This window comes from Rhodamnia argentea, chromosome 4 (genome assembly GCF_020921035.1).
Source record: "Rhodamnia argentea isolate NSW1041297 chromosome 4, ASM2092103v1, whole genome shotgun sequence".
NCBI lineage: Eukaryota > Viridiplantae > Streptophyta > Magnoliopsida > Myrtales > Myrtaceae > Rhodamnia > Rhodamnia argentea.
The window spans coordinates 8,380,137-8,398,032 of NC_063153.1; the positions used below are offsets into that span (position 1 = coordinate 8,380,137).

General features: G+C 35.9%; 1 protein-coding gene across 2 annotated transcripts; it reads right to left on the reverse strand.

Moving 5' to 3' along the window:
• Nucleotides 1–11,873: 11,873 nt before the first annotated feature.
• On the reverse strand, nt 11,874–13,913 carry LOC115736189 (probable WRKY transcription factor 60). Of its 2 annotated transcripts, XM_030667748.2 has the most exons (5): nt 13,755–13,910; nt 13,583–13,648; nt 13,164–13,433; nt 12,944–13,060; nt 11,874–12,530 (listed from the first exon to the last, which is right to left on the reverse strand). In XM_030667748.2, exons 1-5 carry the CDS (start codon nt 13,827–13,829, stop codon nt 12,186–12,188), a joined length of 873 nt encoding a protein of 290 aa, XP_030523608.1. In that variant the 5' UTR covers nt 13,830–13,910; the 3' UTR covers nt 11,874–12,185. The 2 variants fall into 2 exon arrangements, with proteins under 2 accessions (XP_030523608.1, XP_030523609.1); XM_030667749.2 differs by lacking the exon at nt 13,583–13,648 and having other exon boundaries at nt 13,755–13,913.
• Nucleotides 13,914–17,896: the final 3,983 nt, after the last annotated feature.

Here is a 17,896-nt window from a genome sequence, read left to right on the forward strand (position 1 = left end):
CGAGAGACGATCGGCGGGCGGCCAACAGCCAGAGAAAAAGGAAAAGGAAAATAAAATAGAGAAATAAAAATAAAATAAAATAATTACTTTTCTAAAAAATAAATAATAATTTTTTAATAATAAAAAATTATTTTAAAAATATAAGAAAGTTTATAATTTTTAAAAAAATTGTTGAAGAGCCTAAATTACCTATTTCCTTTCCTAATCAACTGAGCTGGCACTGGAACAGGAATTGGTTCTGGGGCGAGTTGGTTTAGTCTTTGATACTCCATTAAAAAAATTTCAATTGCATGAAATTTTTTTAAAAATATCATTTTTATTAATAAATTACAAGAAACAAATATTTCATGATTTGGTTAAATATTAAAGTATTTATGTAATATGGACCGGGTCGGGTATATGTTGTGTATGGGTTGAGTCGGGTATGGGTTGTTAAATTTGTACTGTATGAAAATGAGTCAAAATGGGTTAAATGAGTTAGACCATATTTGTCATGACCCAACTCACCTGCTTGACACCTCTACCCCTCGCCGACCCTAAGTCCAGGGAAGAAAAGGAAAAGAAAAAAATTATAAAAAATTTCAAAAAATATTAAAATATTATTAAAAAAATGTCAAAGTTAGTGGCAACGTGCCACGTAGAACAATCGGCATTCACGTCAATGATTTCCAGCCAAAATTGGCCGAACGGAATCAATTAACAAAACGTGCAAAAGTTTAGAACTTAACTGGTAAAATTAAAAAGTTTATGACTGAATTGACGCAAATATAATATGTTTATGACTTTTTTGGTAATTCTGCCGTAAGATTGAAATACTAGAATAATGTGCAGGCAAATAATTAGAAGCAAGTAAGGAAATTGCAAGGGGTTTTATTAAAAAAAGAATAGACGACTTACGTTCTTGGATGTCTTACTTGCTTGATGATTGGAATTCAACAATGAACTTCTCAATGAAAATCAACAAGGTGCGTAGAGAAAGTAGAAAAGCTTACAAGCTTGACTGGAAATCTTATATTCTCTAATACTAATATTGAAGTAAGGAAAACCTAATCCAATGGAAATTTGAAGTTCAAAACCTAACAAAGGATCTCATCCAAATGATCGCCTTCAAAACCTCATGGACTCCTTGATTGATGTTGGATGATTCTCGTTTGAAGTGTGAAAAAAATCTTCAAAGGTATGCGTCTCCATAGAATGGATCATTCCGTCGTGCATCATGATCGTCCTCCTCGACAATCTCTAATTAATTCTTGATTTTTTGCGCTACTTCAGGATTGACCCATTACCGTTCCTGAACTTTTAGCTACAATTATCTCTTTGGTCAAATGATGGGTGATAATCCAAAAAAATCCAAAACTAGTAGGTGATTTAACCGGAAATCAAGCAACTCAAATAAAAGTCAGTAAATTTAAGGCGTTGAGAAGAGAGGAAAAAAAAAATCAGCGAAAACACCAAAGAAAATTTGATAACTTGTAGGCTGTAAAATAAAGTCATTCGCAAAAGTTTCTTATTAATTATCAACAAGTTATCGGGATAAATAATTAATAACTCTTTTTGACCGACAGCTGTTTATATTGACCAATTCTTCTAGAAATCTCCCAGCACAGCACACGGGAAAAGGACAATCTTTTCCTGGGGGATAGGACATGGTGGAATTGTCCAGCTTTAGTCATCCAATTACATTTAGATCGAAAAGGAAAAAAGAGAGCTGGAAACCGAAAAATGGGCTTAGTGTCCATTCTTTTCGCACTCTGCGACTGTGTCCATGGCTATCTCGTTGTCCTTTGTTTCTTTTCGTTGTCTGAATGGAATTTCTTTCCCAAGGTTCATGTGGGGTCCCGTTCCTGTAATGGGGGCTAAAAATCAACTTCTCCTCCGTGGGAGTCCAACACGTGAATTCCGAAAGCTCTTTCGCATCCGCCAGGCGACTAGAAAAACTTGGCCACTCAAGAAGGTCTTTGGCGACTGTTGACTCAGGAAAAAGTGGTCCGCCAAGGATGGTTCTCCTCATGAGACGATTCGGATGCCGACAAACGCGAGTCGTTCTGACGCTCCCATTTTCAGTTGACTCGCGTTTACTCAGGCACCGCACATGTCACGAAAAGCAACTTCCATAAAAATTATTTCCGAATTATTTCAACATTCGATTTATGAAAAATAAACGAGTCAAGAAAAATATTTTATACCCATGAAAAGAAATACCTTCAAAAATAGAGAAAAATGATTTCTTTTTTTTGAAAAGTGAAAAATAATGTCCCTCCAATTCTTCACATTACTTTTCTTTTTAATTATTTTCTTATTTTTCTTTTCTTAACTTCTTTTTTTTTAATTTTTTTCTTTATTTTCTTCTTCGGCCGGTCATTGGCCGTTGCTGTGACCGGTGACCGGCCGAAGAAGTGGGGAAAAGAAAGAAAAAAATAAAAAAATGAAATTTATTGAAAAGAGTGCATGAAGGAAAATGAAATCCGATTTTTTATACCAAATGATGAAAAATATTTTTCAGGTCATTTTTAGGTTTTATTGTCATTTTCTTAAAATATGACTTTATGAAAAACATTTTCTAGAAACACCTCATTTTTTTAGGAATGGAGCCTTAGTTTGGGATCACCACAAGTCTATAATCACTCTTGTCTACCATTATACACATTCATCCTTCAGATTTAGAAGTAAATTACCATTTAATGGATCATGCTCCTTCTGTTTTCTAGAGTTTGTTTACGTAGTTGAAATTTAAGGTTAACTCCATAGCTCTTGATGGCAAGTGGATAATCAAGCATGCAACTCATTTTCTTAAAATATGACTTTTTGGAAAACATTTTCCAAAAGCATCTCATTTTTTTAGGAGCGGAGCCTTAACTCTTGTCCGCCATTATACACATTCATCCTTCAGATTCAGAAGTAAATTACCATTTAATAGATCATGCTCCTCCTGTTTACTAAAGTTTGTTTTCGTTGTCGAAATTTAAATACTGAAGATTCCAATTTCGGTTGACTCGCATTTACTCGGGGCTCCGTGCATTTCGCAAAAAGCAACTTCCATAAAAATGTTTTCAGAATTTTTTCGACATTTGGTTCATGAAAAATAAATTAGTCAAGAAAAACATTTTATACCCATAAAAAAAAATAACTTCAAAATTAGGGAAAAATGATTTGCTTTTTTTGAAAAGTGAAAATACTGTCCCTCCACTTCTTCACATTTCTTTTTCTTTTTAATTTTTTTTTATTTTTCTTTTCTCCACTTCTTTTTTATTTTTAATTTTTTCTTTCTTTCTTCTTTTGCCGATTGCCAGCCATTACCGTGGCCGGTGAGTGACCGAAAAAGTGGGGAAAAGGAAGAAAAAGGACAGAGAAAAAAATAAAAATAAAAATGAAATTTGTTGAAAAGAGTGCATGAAGGAAAATGAAATCCGATTTTTCAAATGGAATGGCTGAAAATATTTTTCACATCATTTTTAAGTTTTATTGTCATTTTCTTAAAATACCTCTTTTTTTAGGAACAGAGCCTTAGCTCATGTATGTCATTATACGCATTCATCCTTCGGATGTTGAAGTAAATTACCATTTAATGGATCATGCTCCTCCTATTTCCAGATTCTATTTACGTAGTTGAAATTTAAAGTTAACTCCATAGCTCTAGATGGCAAGTGAATAATCAAGCATGTAACTCATTTTCTTAAAATATGACTTTCTGGAAAACATCTAAGCACCTCATTTTTTTAGGAACAGAGCCTTAGTTCGGCATCATCATAAGAATCACTCATGTCTTCCATTATATACATTCATACCTTAGATTTACAAGTAAATTACCATTTAATGGATCATGCTCTTCCTATTTTCTAGAGTTTATTTACATAGTTGAACATTAAAGTTAACTTCATAGCTCTCGATGGCAAGTGGATAATCAAGCATGTAACTCATTTTCTTAAAATATGACTTTTTGGAAAACATTTTCCAGAAACACCTTATTTTTTCTAGGAATGGAGCCTTAGTTCGGGATCATCGTAAGTCATTAATCACTCATGTCTGCTATTGTACACATTCATCCTTTAGATTTAGAAGTAAACTACCATTTAATGGATTATGCTCCTCATGTTTCTATAGTTTATTTACGTAGTTGAAATTTAAAGTTAACTCCATAGCTCTTGATGGCAAGTGAATAACCAAACATGTAACTCATTTTCTTAAAATATGACTTCCCAAAAAATATTTTCTAGAAATACCTCATTTTTCTAGGAATGAAGCCTTAGTTCAGGATCATCATACGTCTATAATCACTCCTATATGTCATTATACACATTCATCCTTCAGATTTAGAAGTAAATTACCATTTAATGGATCATGCTCCTCCTATTTTCTAGAGTTTGTTTATGTAGTTGAAAGTTAAAATTAACCCCGTAGCTCTTGATGGCAAGTGGATAATCAAGCATGCAACTCATTTTCTTAAAATATGACTTTCTAGAAAATATTTTCTAGAAACACCTCAATTTTTTAGGAACGGAGCCTTAACTCATGTCTGCCATTAGACACATTCATCCTTCAGATTTAGAAGTAAATTACCATTTAATGGTTCATGCTCCTGTTCTCTAGAGTTTATTTACGTAGTTGAAATTTAAAGTTAACTTCATAGCTCTTGATGGCAAGGGAATAATCAACCACGTAACTCATTTTCTTAAAATACAACTTTCTAGAAATATTTTCCGAAAACACCTCACTTTTTTAGGAACGGAGCCTTAGTTCGGGATCATCATAAGTGTGTAATCACTCCCGTCTGTCATTATACACATTCATCCTTCAAATTTAGAAGTAAATTTTCATTTAATGGATCATGCTCCTCCTGTTTTCTATAGTTTGTTTACGTAGTTGAAAGTTAAAGTTAACTCCATAGCTCTTGATGGAAAATGGATAATCAAGCATGCAACTCATTTTCTTAAAATACGACTTTCTAGAAAACATTTTCCAAAAACACCTCGTTTTTTGAGAAACGAACGGGAAAAGTACACTAGAAGTGCCATAACTTTTTTACGGCGTTTACTTAAGTGCCATAACTATCAAAATGTTCACTTAAGTGCCATGACTTTCAAAAATCGTTCACTTGAGTGCCATGTTGACGTGGACGCCGGAAAAGCTAACGTGGCAGTTGAAAAGATGACGTGACATGCTGAAAAGCTGACATGGCATGCCGGAAAGATGACATGGCAGGCAAGAAAGCTGACGTGGCACGCCGAAAAAGTTGATGTAGTACTTAAGTAAACGATTTTGCTCTGACGTGGCACTTAAGTAAATGATTTTTAAAAGTTATGGCACTTAATTGAACGTTTTGAAAGTTATGGCACTCAAGTAAACGCCGTACACAAGTTATGGTACTCATCATGTACTTATCCCGAAACGAAGCCTTAACTCCTATTTGCCATTATACACATTCATCCTTCAGATTTAGAAGTAAATTACCATTTAATGGATCATGCTCCTCCCGTTTTCTAGAGTTTGTTTATGTAGTTGAAATTTAAAGTTAACTCCGTAGCTCTTGATGGCAAGTGGATAATCAAGCTTGTAACTCATTTTCTTAATTTATGACTTTCTGAAAAATATTTTTCAAAAACACCTCATTTTTTTAGGAATGGAGCTTTAACTCCTATCTGCCACTATACACATTCATCCTTCAATAAATTACCATTTAATAGATCATGCTCCTCCTATTTTCTAGAGTTTGTTTATGTAGTTGAAAGTTAAAGTTAACTGCATAGCTCTCGATGGCAAGTGGATAATCAAGCATCTAACTCATTTTCTTAAAATATGACTTTATGGAAAATATTTTTCAGAAACAGCACATTTTTTTAGGAATAGAGCCTTCGTTCGGGGTCATCATAAGTCTATAATCACTCTTGTATTCCATTATACACATTCATCATTCAGATTTAGAAGCAAATTACCATTTAATGGATCATGCTACTCTTCTTTCTCGAGTTTATTTAGGTAGTTGAAATTTAAAGTTAACTCCATAGCTCTTGATGGCAAGTGGACGATCAAGCATGTACCTCATTTTCTTAAAATATGGCTTGCTGGAAAATATTTCTCGGAAACACCTCACTTTTTTAGGAATGAAGCCTTAGTTCAGAATCATCATAAGTCTATAATCACTCCCGTCTGCCATTATATACATTCATCATTCAGATTTAGAAGTAAATTACCATTTAATGGATCATGGTCCTCCTGTTTTCTAGAGTTTGTTTCCGTAGTTGAAAGTTAAAGCTAACTCCGTAGCTCTTGATGGCAAGTGGATAATCAAGCATGCAACTCATTTTCTTAAAATATGACTTTTTGGAAAACATTTTCCGCAAACACCTCATTTTTTTGGAAACGGAGCCTTAACTTCTGTTTGCCATTATTTACATTCATGCTTCAAATTTAGAAGTAAATTACCATTTATTGGATCATGTTTCTCCTATTTTCTGGAGTTTATTTACGTTGTTGAAATTTAAAGTTAACTCCATAGCTTTTGATGGTAGATGAATAATTAAGCATGTAACTCATTTTTCTGAAATATGACTTTATGGTAAACATTTTCCGTAAACACCTCTTTTTAGGAACAGAGCATTAACTCCTGTTTGCCATTATACACATTCATCCTTTAGATTTAGAAGCAATCTACCATTTAATCGATCATGTTCCTCCTTTTTCTAAGCTCTGTTTACATAGTTAAAGTTCAAGTTAACTCCACAACTCTTGATGGCAAGTGGATAATCAAGCATGTAACTCATTTTCTTAAAATATCACTTTTTGGAAATTTAAAGTTGCCATTTAATGGATCATGCTCCTCTTGTTTTCTAGAGTTTGTTTATGTAGATGAAATTTAAAGTTAACTCCATAGCTCTTGATGGCAAGTGGATAATCAAGCTTGTAACTCATTTAATTGATCATGCTCCTCCTTTAACTCTTGTCTACTACTATACACGTTCATCCTTCAGATTACTATTTAATGGATCATGCTCCTCCTATTTTCTAGAGTTTGTTTAAGTAGTTGAAAGTTAAAGTTAAGTCCATAGCTCGTGATGGCAAGTGGATAATTAAGCGTGTAACTTATTTTCTTAAAATATGACTTTATGAAAAATATTTTCCAGAAACACCACATTTTTTTAAGAATGGAGCCTTAGTTCGGGATCATCATAAGTCTATATTCGCTCTTGTCTGCCATTATGCATATTCATCGTTCAGATTTAGAAGTAAATTACCATTTAATGGATCATGCTCCTCTTATTTGTTAGAGTTTGTTTATGTAGTTGAAATTTAAAGTTAACTTCATATCTCATGATGGCAAGTGGATGATCAAGCAGGTAACTCATTTTCTTAAAATATGACTTCCTGGAAAATATTTTCAAGAAACACCTCATTTTTCTAGGAATGAAGCCTTAGTTCGGGATCATCATAATTCTATAATCACTCCCGTATGTTATTATATACATTCATCCTTCAGATTTAGAAGTAAAATACCATTTAATGGATCATGCTCCTTGTGTTTTATAGAGTTTGTTTACGCAGTTGAAAGTTAAAACTAACTCCGTATATAAAACCTCTAGTTCGATGAGGGCTGGGAGTGGACGCCAGGACCGGAGGGCCCGAACAAGAAGCGACTCCCGATAGGCTTTTAGGACGGTGAGTAGGAACAAGGATGAACCGAACCACGCACCGAAATGGGGAAGAATGTGATGATACAAGAAAAGGTTCAAAAAGTCCCACATGGGATATGAGAGGGACCTGAGGATGCATTATAAGGCTTGGGCATCCCTACCCTGTGTAACGAGTTTTCTAGAGGCGATTTAGGTGGCCCTCGGAAAAGCAAAGTCGTGTAGACCTCGGCCCAAAGCGGACAATATTACACAATGGTAGCACCTAGATCATTACATATGGTATCAAAGCGGGACTCCCACCGGTAGGTGTGTGGTTCGGGGACGAGCCACACGGAAGCTAGTGGGCTTATAACACCTCCGGTCCGATGAGGGGAGGGAGTAGACGCCGAAGCCAAAGGGCTCGGACAAGGAGCGGCTACTAGCAGGCTTCTAAAATTGCGAGGAGGAACAAGATTGGATCGAACCATGCACCGAAATGAGAGAGAATGTAATCATACAATGAATGGTCCAAAAAGTCCCACATTAGATATGAGAGGGACCTTAGGATGCCTTATAAGGCTTGGGCACCCCTACCCTGTGTAACGTGTTTTTTGAGGGCGGTTTAGGCGGCCCTCGGAAAAGCAAAGCCATGTGGGACTCGGCCCAAAGCGAACAATATTACATAGTGGTAGCACCTGGGTCGTTACACCGTAACTCTTAATGGCAAGTGGATAATCAAGCATGCAACTCTTTTTAATAAAATATGACTTTCCGAAAAATATTTTCCAAAAACACCTCATTTTTTTAGGAACAGAGCCTTAACTCTGTCCGCCATTATAAACATTCATCCTTCAAATTTAGAAATAAATTACCATTTAATGGATCATGCTCCTCCTGTTTTCTAGAGTTTGTTGGCGCTGTTGAAATTTGAAGTTAATTCCATAGCTCTTGATGACAGTTGGATAATCAAGCGTATAACTCGTTTTTTTGAAATATGACTTTATTGTAAATATTTTCCGTAAAAACCTCATTTTTAGGAACAGAGCGTTAACTCCTATTTGCCATTATACACATTCATCCTTCAGATTTAGAAGTAATTTACCATTTAATGGATCCTCCTCCTCCTATTTTCTAGGGTTTGTTTACGTAGTTTAAAGTTAAAGTTAACTCCATAACTCTTAATGGCAAGTGGATAATCAAGTATATAACTCATTTTCTTAAAATATAACTTTCTGAAAAATATTTTCTAGAAACTCCTCATTTTTTTAGGAACGGAGCCTTAGTTCGAGGTCATCATAAGTCTATAATCACTCATGTCCGCCATTATGCACATTCACTCTTCATATTTAGAAGTAAATTATCATTTCATGGATTATGCTCTTCCTGTTTTCCGGAGTTTGTTTATGTAGTTGAAATTAAAAATTAACTCCATAGCTCTTGATGGCAAATAAATAATCAAGCATGTAACTCATTTTCTTAACATATAACTTTTTGGAAAACATTTTTCAGAAACACCTCATTTTTTTAGGATCGGATCCTTAGTTCGTGATCATCATAAATCTATAATCACTTATGTCAGCCATTGTACACATTCCATCCTTCAGATTTAGAAGTAAATTGCCATTTAATGGATCATGCTCCTCTTGTTTTCCAGAGTTTGTTTACGCAGTTGAAACTTAAAGTTAACTTCATAGCTTTTGATGGCACGTGGATAATGAAGCATGCAACTTATTTTCTTAAAATATGACTTTCTGGAAAATATTTTCAAGATACAGCTCATTTTTTTAGGAAGAGAGCCTTATCTCCTTTCTGTCATTATACACATCCATCCTTCAGATTTAGAAGTGAATTTCCATTTAATGGATCATGCTCATCCTGTTTTTTAGAGTTTGTTTACGTTGTTGAAATTTAATGTTAACTCATAGCTCTTGATGGCAAGTGGATAATCAAGCATGTAACTCATTTTCTTAAAATATGATTTTCTAGAAGATATTTTCTAGAAGAGCCTCATTTTTTTAGGAACGGAGCCTTAGTTCGTGATTGTCATAAGTCTATAATCACTCATCTGCCATTATACACATTCATCCTTCATATTTACAAGTAAATTACCATTTAATGGATCATTTTCTTTCTAGAGTTTGTTTACGTAGTTGAAAGTTAAAGTTAACTCCATGGCATGGTCATGTAGGATAGCTGGAATTGACGTGAATATTTTTTTTTTATAATTTTTCAATATTTTTTGCATTATTTATAATTTTTATTTATTTATTTTTCTGTAGGCAAGGGCTGGAAACCCCTTTGTCGGGCGCAGAAGAAAAAATAAAAATAAAAAATAAAAGGAAAAAGGGAACAAAGAATAAATTATTTATGAAAAACATAAAAATTATCTACGTCAACGACAGTTGTGCACATTAGCTTTCCACGTCAATGATTTTAGGTCAAAATTAACCGACAAGACTACATTAGTATAACATCAAAAGGTTCACTAAATTTTTAGATTGAAATGTTGCGAATCGAATTGGTACAAGTACAATATGCCTAAGACTTCTTATGATAATTTTTCCCATGACGTAAATCGAGCTGGTGACTTTGTGAAAAACTGATGGCCCCTTTAACGCTAGACCAACTACCTTGGAGATTCAAATCCATTTATAAATCGGATTATCCACCCATTTTTGACTATATATCGACCATTTATGTTCTAGTAGACGTCAATATACATACACCCTCCACTATTGTCAAGGACTTTGAATCATGCCATAACTCCTTCTTAATTTGGCCGATTAGTACCAAACCACAGTGATGTAAAATACCAAGAGGAGTTTGAAAGCTAAGACTAACAAAACACGAGAGAAAGAATAGAGAAGAGACGGTTCAAGACTCAAGAGCATAAAATAATATCCCCCTAACACGACCAGAATATGCTCTGGTCCGGTGATGGTGGGGTAGAAGTAAAACTTTCCTAGGCGGCAACAAAACAAGAGTAGCCCCACTAAAGATGGGACGCGTGAGATGACACGAACGTTTCTCAATGGTACGTGGTTCGTCTTAAAGTTAAATGGCGGCCGTACGTCGCGGAGAGAAGAAAGTCTTTGGTTAAAGTTTGCACGAAGTCAATGTTGGTTGAAAGCAACATTTAAACTGAGGATGAGTTGATCAATCAAAGCACGAAACTCCCCTCAAATGGGCCTCGGAATCATCAAGGAAAAAAGTAGAAACCATCGCCTCTCTCTCTCTCTCTCTCTCTCTCTCTCTCTCTCTCTACCTGATCTTTTGCTGCAATTAAGAATTGAACTCGGTCAGCCGATTTAGTAGACCGAACCTAATGTTGTATGATGACCGGATCTGACTTGGATGATTTCTCAATGGTAAGGAATCGAACCAAATCTATGTTAATTCAAACTAGTCGCCGAAGTCGAATTGATAGTATCGAATCGGGATCGATTCCTTATGAAGATGTACAAAATGCTCGGTCCTCTTTCTCTTCCTAAACTTACTGGGTATCTTCGACTTGACGAGAGGCCGAGGCTCATTGAACGGGGCACACATGGTAGCTCAATAGTAAAAGGGCCAGATCTTTTTTTAAAATTATGAGAGGCTTTGTGAAGTGCTTCTTTTTGAAAAAGTATTTCTTGTTTTTCAAAAGTCCACTTTATATTATCATTAGGAGGCTTTCATCCATGTCGAAACTTGAAAGTAATAAACTCTCGAGAGACATTTCCTTTTTTCCATGTAATATGGCCTACTAATGGACCCTTGTGAAACCAAAACCACAATGGTGTACAAGGCTTGACTTTGTCAACGGCCGGTCCCCCTTTCTTTTTGGTCAACTAAATTGGGCTGCTTCTGTAAGCTGTGAGCATGCGTGGGCTGAAAGACGCCTTAGGTATATTAAACCCCTACTACGGGTCATCGAATCTGGATCCGATCTTATCTCAATCAAGAATCAGACTAGACCGATTCTTAGGTGGTCAAATGAAATTGGTGAATTTTTAATAAGGATAAGCAACACGGATTTAACTTTTAATATATTAATTAAAATTAAATTTACATGTAAGAAATAAAAAAAATTAATCGGTGAATTATTAGGTTTATATTTAAGAAATAAAAAAATAAATAAATAATAACCGGTTCGGTCCCGATGGTCCGGTTCCGCCCCGAAACCAAAAACCCGACCAACGCATGAACTAGCTAGTTCGGTCCGATCTAAGCGGTTCCCGATCGGTCCATCTTACTCACTTCAACCCCTGTACTTCACAGCAAAGTTATATATAAATCACGAATTTGCTGTTATTTTTTCACACTGCACATCGCATACATAATGTTCTATAAATTACATGTTCTTATTTTAGAGTTCCAGACGTACTAAACCTGGAAGGGGTTCATGCGCCAAGAGCATGTACTTGGTCCAAACATACATAGAATCTAGTCACGGTAGGGAAAAAGTCTATAAACCTGTTCTCTTCATCGCTTTTGACTATGCTTTGATTTTGCAAATTCGCAATCGAATTCTCCACTCTTATGATCAAACAAGCAACCGGAATAAACACATCTCGAGACACTCTATCCCGCTCCCGGCATTCACCAACTCGGCGTGCGAGACCGTTCGAGCATCGCCCCCGACATAGCTTCGGCGAGCGAAGCTGTGAAGTTGGGATCTCTTGTCAACGACGACACCATTTCCTGGACCAGGAACTGCGGGGGCATCATCCCTAATTCAGTTTCTTGCTTAGGTTTCTTCACCGGGTTAGAAAACCCGCGTCGGACCAAATCGAGAAGGGCGGTGTGGTTGGATGGCTTCACAGACGATGGGGAGATCGGAGGCGAAGCAGGGGCGGGTTTCGCCCCTGAAGAAGGGCTTCGATGGTTGTGATCGCCTTCATAGGTAGCAACCAAGAGAGATGGATCATCGACGCTCCTTTGCACCTGTGAGCATTGACATGATTGCAAGATCAAACTCTGTACTGGATTCATTTTTTCGGCCATGCCATGCGGTGAAACTCAAATTGTTAAGCAAGAGATTTGTTGATTAGCTTGCGATGGCACCACGAGTATCCTAAAGATGAGTTTCCAGTGTTCGACTCTATGCGCTTTCGGTCCAAAAAACTCGACCGGGTTTTATGCGCTTGTTCTATAATACCTCTCAATAAAATTTTCGCGTTTATTACAGATGATTTATCTCAAGACCAGAGTTGTTAAGAGGTTTCACTGCATTAAAGTCTCTTGTTTTAGGTAATAACCATTTGTTTTCATGTGTACCGACTATTCTGTATGCCTCTGTGGAGCTCAAACTGTCATCACTGTCAATAGATCAACCCCTTTAAATTCCATGTAGCTACCTTCTTTTTAACAGGGCAACTAGGAGCGAAAGAGCACTTGAAGTAAGCCCTTGGGGAGGGATTGTCCCTGGTGACTTTCTGGCCATACTTTCTCCATTGGTATCCATCCTTCACTACCTGCAAATCCAAAGCCAAAGAAGATGGTCATGCTTAGCGATCAATTAATTAAAAGGGTACTGCAAATTTTTCGATTAAGGTTGTGAATTTTTCGGAAACTCACGAGGCTAGTATCGGCTGCGTCGACTTGGAAATATGCTACAGAGGTTCTCGATTTCGCACTCTCGGTCGGCCTCCTCCACAATTCCAGGTCAATATAGTCCTCAAACTTTCTCTTCCTCGATTCCACGACTTCGTTCGCGGAAATTTCCTTCGCCAAACTGATCAGCCGGCTTTGCAAGGCGTTGTAACCGTGCAAGACAACATTTAGTGTTTCTGTCAACTTCTTGTTCTCGGAGCTCATCCTGGTGAACTCTTCAGCGGATACACCAATCTGTCCATAAATTTGATATAACCCCATCATAAGCACTACCTAGCAGAAGCTCGTTTCAAAGGTAGACCCAGAAAAAAGTCTAGTTCAAGTAGAAATATTCATTGCACCGACGGCATAAGAAGCATATATATGCACAAAACAGAAATTACATCTCGATGGAGTGTTCCGACTTCTCGCGATTTTTCTGCAACTCCGCCTCTATCTGTTCGCAAGTCCTAATACACGCATCAAAGAAAAACCGCTGTAAACTTAGCAACTCCGACCCCGGAAACAGAAAAAGGGGAAGCATACAATCTAGTCCTTGCATGGAGCTACACTCACCATGCCATTGCTGCTGAAATTCTGGAAAGAATTGATCCTGAGATCAAGAGAAGTGTCCACCCTTGTTGTGTCCATGGAGGGCTTTTGCTAAAGAGAGAACAAAGACCAAGAAGTTTGATTGTCAAAATGACTAAATGAATGGGAATAGAACCGCCGAATGGTCCATATAAATAGGACTTGCAGCAAGTGGCAGCAGAAGATTAAAGGCTGTCGAAGTTTGATTTGAGAAAGTAAGTTGCTGCGAAGCATCATATGATTAAGAAGAGCCACCTCACAATTATGACGTCACGCGTCATTCGTCACGCCAAGCTCCACTCAAGGCGACAGCATCTTTTATATGACAAAAAGCCAACAGAAAAAAGACAAATGAATAATGAGATAAATGGTCCATGAACTTTGGCCCAACGTGCAATGCTACTCTTAAAATTTTAATTTATTCAATGTGGTCCATGAACCGTAGCTTAATGTACAAGTGGTTTATGAACTTTTAATTTGTTCAATATGGTCAATGGACTTTTGATATATGTTTAATTTAGTCTCCCGATTATATGAAAATGCTCAATGTTGTCCCCGAATTTGAATTAATAGAATGACAATATCGAATATTTTTATTTAGTTCGGGAATAAATTGAACATATATCGAAAGCCCATGAATCATATTGAATAAAATAAAAGTTCGGAGACCACACTGATTGAAGTTCTAGGACCATATTGAATAAATTAAAGTTTAGGGACCACATTGCTCATTGAATTAAAGTTGATGGATCATTTATATCATTTTCCAAACAAAAAAAATGAAAGGGACGAGATCAGAATTTCATTGCCACGTCAATTTCCGGCAACCCAATAAGAAATTAGAGCCCAGGCCAGCAGACGTTTTGTTTATTTTAGTTGCCTTCATTGAACTTCAGCTACCAAGTTTTTGTAACCTTCCTTGCCTCTTCAGCTGGGAACAAGCTCTCGAACTTCATTAATTTACGCGAAACGATAAGGATTACTGCTTAGAACTTTTACAATAATGGAACGCCACTGGTTTAAAAAAATTCATGCGTCCAACCCTGAGAACAGCCCTTGTGTCCTTGTCAGGCGGCAGAGTTTATTCTAGTTTTTTTCGAAATGAATTGACTATAGTTAAGAATCACATGGTCATGTCCGAGAAATCACGCTTAAATATTAATTAGCTTTTATGCTCTCTCCCTTTGGGTTTGGTGAGCTACATGTACACATTTACTTCTTGAATTTCTTTTCCTTTTTTTTTTTCATTATTGTTCTTTTAAAAGGAAAATCGGATACAAGTTGTTGCATCGGTTAATCAATGTGAAATAAGATGAATTTCATCATGGTTCCCAAAGACGACATTTACCATGTTCGGATTGTGTTTAACACCTTAGATGTGTAAGCCTCCCGCTTTAGGATGTGTTTGTTTGAGTGAGAGAATTTCTTGCGAATTAGTTTTTCTAAATTTCACGATTTTGATTTGTTGAAGATGATTCGTTAACGAAAAAGTATCTACGGTCAAACAAGCTATACATGCTTGAAATTAGGAAAATAAATTTCCTAATTTAAAATGGGAAAATCATCCGTTGAAAGTATTTTCTTTTAGTTTTCCCCAAAACAAACATACCTTTAACTAGTATTGCAGCACAATGATATTCTAGAAGTTGTGATCTATTAAACGTCACCACGCCAGTCGTACTTACCCTTAATTCATGTCTTGAGGAACATGAAATCTAAGACTTGGGACAATTAGCTAGACCAGATTAAATTTAAACATAACTAATCCAGCTTTCAAATTCAGAAGTTTCTTAGACTTGTTAGGTCTCAGTAAGAAGTGATTGTATAAGAATTTCTGAGAATTGTCTTGAGTTTTTCGAGTTTGAACCATCCAGATTTGATTGCACCACGGGAACCAAAACGAGTGAAACTGTTAGCACTTTGAATAGTCTCCACGTAAATGTTTCCAAATGTCAAGTGGCATTTCGTGGTGGGAAAGAGAATGGAAAAAGTGTTCTAGTAGCTATTGTTAATGGAGGAAATTAGGTTGAACAATTGTGGATAATCTCATGTACCAGTCAATGCCAAATGGAGTTTTTAATCTCTGCAACGCGGTTCGGCATCAAAACAATTTTATTTACTGAATAATTTCGTTTTTTTTTTTTTTTTGTGTGTGCCTAATGGGGGTAATAAATATTGTTCAATTGCTTTTGGTCATTTGGGTTAGGATTAAGATTCTGATTTTTGATATTTCGCGAAATCCTAAATAGACTGAAGCAGGTAAGAAGTGGCGGAAGAGTGAAAAGCTGATTAAATGGTTGATTTTCTTTTGTTAAAAATCTCTCTTAACTAATGCTATCCACTGCCCGACTATCTATTGTCTCAATAGGCGGGAGAAGAATAATATAAGTGCCAAAAGTTGTATACGGTGCTCACTTTGGTGCTAAAAGTTTTATCCGAATCACTTTGCCAACTCCGCTATGCATTGCCGAAAATCCAAGATGATATGTTTTTTAATTAATTTTGAAGCTGACGTAGATCAACGGAGATCCAGTCAGCAATAAAAAAAAAGGCTAAAAATTTAAAAAAAATATTAAAAAGTACAAACTTAATTAGTTTAAAAAATAAAAAATCTAAAAATTCCAAAAAAAAGATAAAAATTGAAAACAAATATTAAAAATAAAAAATGAAATTTTTTTTATTTAAAATAAATTTAAAAAAGCTAAAAATTTAGAGAAAAAAAAAAGGAAAAAAACCTCGCCGCCTGGTTCTGCATCCTCTTTTTTGAGCTAATTTTTCATTTTATTTAAATAAAATTTGTATTTTATTTTTTTATTTTTTTTAAGTCTAATTTCATTTTTTGAATTGTTTTTAAGTTTAGAAGTCCATGTGGACTTAAATTTTTTAAAATAATAACACTTAATATTGAAAATGTAATTCAAAATGCCATGTATTAGTTTTGGCCAGATTTTCTCGCCGAAGGTACTAAAGTGATCATTTTGTCTCTAATTTGGCACTTGAGCGATCCGGTAGTACTTTTGGCACCAAAGTGAGAGTCGTAAATAACTTTTGGCAGCGATATTGTTCTCCTCCCCTCTATAGGCATTAACCCAATAAAAGACGATGGAGGCATAAAGAAAGATTGATGAAGAATAAATGATGGTCTTGCTCTTCCTTCTCTACCGATCACATGAAGGGAGGAGAAATTTTCCCAATTGTCAACTTGTCAGAAATATGCGGAGTGTTTCTCTAAGATAATGTGTTGCTTCCTAAATTATCTCAAGATCTTTATTTGTATTCCTTTCGAATACAAGAGAATTGAGACTATATATCTTGACATATTGTAATTGCTTCAATTCAGTCCTAATCTTTCAATTGTGTCTATTTAGTCCTAAACCTTTTTATATTTTGCCAGTTCAGTTCATCCGATCAATTCTGGATGAAACATACTGTTTTGGGTATCGGCCATCTTACATGGCATAGTTGAGGCTAACGTTGGCATTTTTAAATAACATTTTAATTTTTTTTTAAAAAAATTCTCTTCTTTTCTTTAAATTTTCTATTATTGCTTTCATTCCTTTTTCTTTTATTTTGGCCGGTGAGGTCGCAATGCGGGAGAGGTGGCCCTCATCCAGATTTGGTGAGGGCTTTTATGTTGTCACTTGCAAGCCCTCATAGGCCAAAACGAAAGGAAAAAAAAAACAAGAGAAATAATCGTCTTACAAAAAATTTGTAAAAAATAATCAATGTTAGCACCGGTTAATCTTGACAACTATAACATGCTTGATTCTCGATATATGATTTCTTATTTTTTTTTTTAATGCAGCATTTTCAGTTAACTTGTGCAAGCCGAACTCTATAGTCCCCACACAACAAGTGAAGTGTTTTGATAAACATCCCGCAACTTCGTATTAGGACCTCCGTTCAATTTTATATCCTACCATTCAAGTTGACACTAACGTACTAACGTCACGTCGCGTGAGTGGATCCTTATCCGATCTTATTCCCCTTCAACAATCTCACCTCAATCGTCAATTGTTCGATTTAGAGGTGAGACGGAGGTATAAAAACTCTCATATATCCATTGCTTACACATGGAATTTCAGGGGAAACTCATGTACATGTCGTGTCCACCACACAGCATAACA

What these genes read in the sequence shown, in the direction of transcription:
- LOC115736189 (XM_030667748.2), bottom strand. Translation starts at nt 13,829, where the DNA reads ATGGACACAACAAGGGTGGACACTTCTCTTGATCTCAGGATCAATTCT. An exon ending in TCGGAACACTCCATCGAGAT is followed by an intron (nt 13,434 to 13,582) that starts GTAATTTCTGTT and finishes ATTTATGGACAG; the next exon opens with ATTGGTGTATCCGCTGAAGA. An exon ending in GTTGCCCTGTTAAAAAGAAG is followed by an intron (nt 12,531 to 12,943) that starts GTAGCTACATGG and finishes CAATGCTCACAG; the next exon opens with GTGCAAAGGAGCGTCGATGA.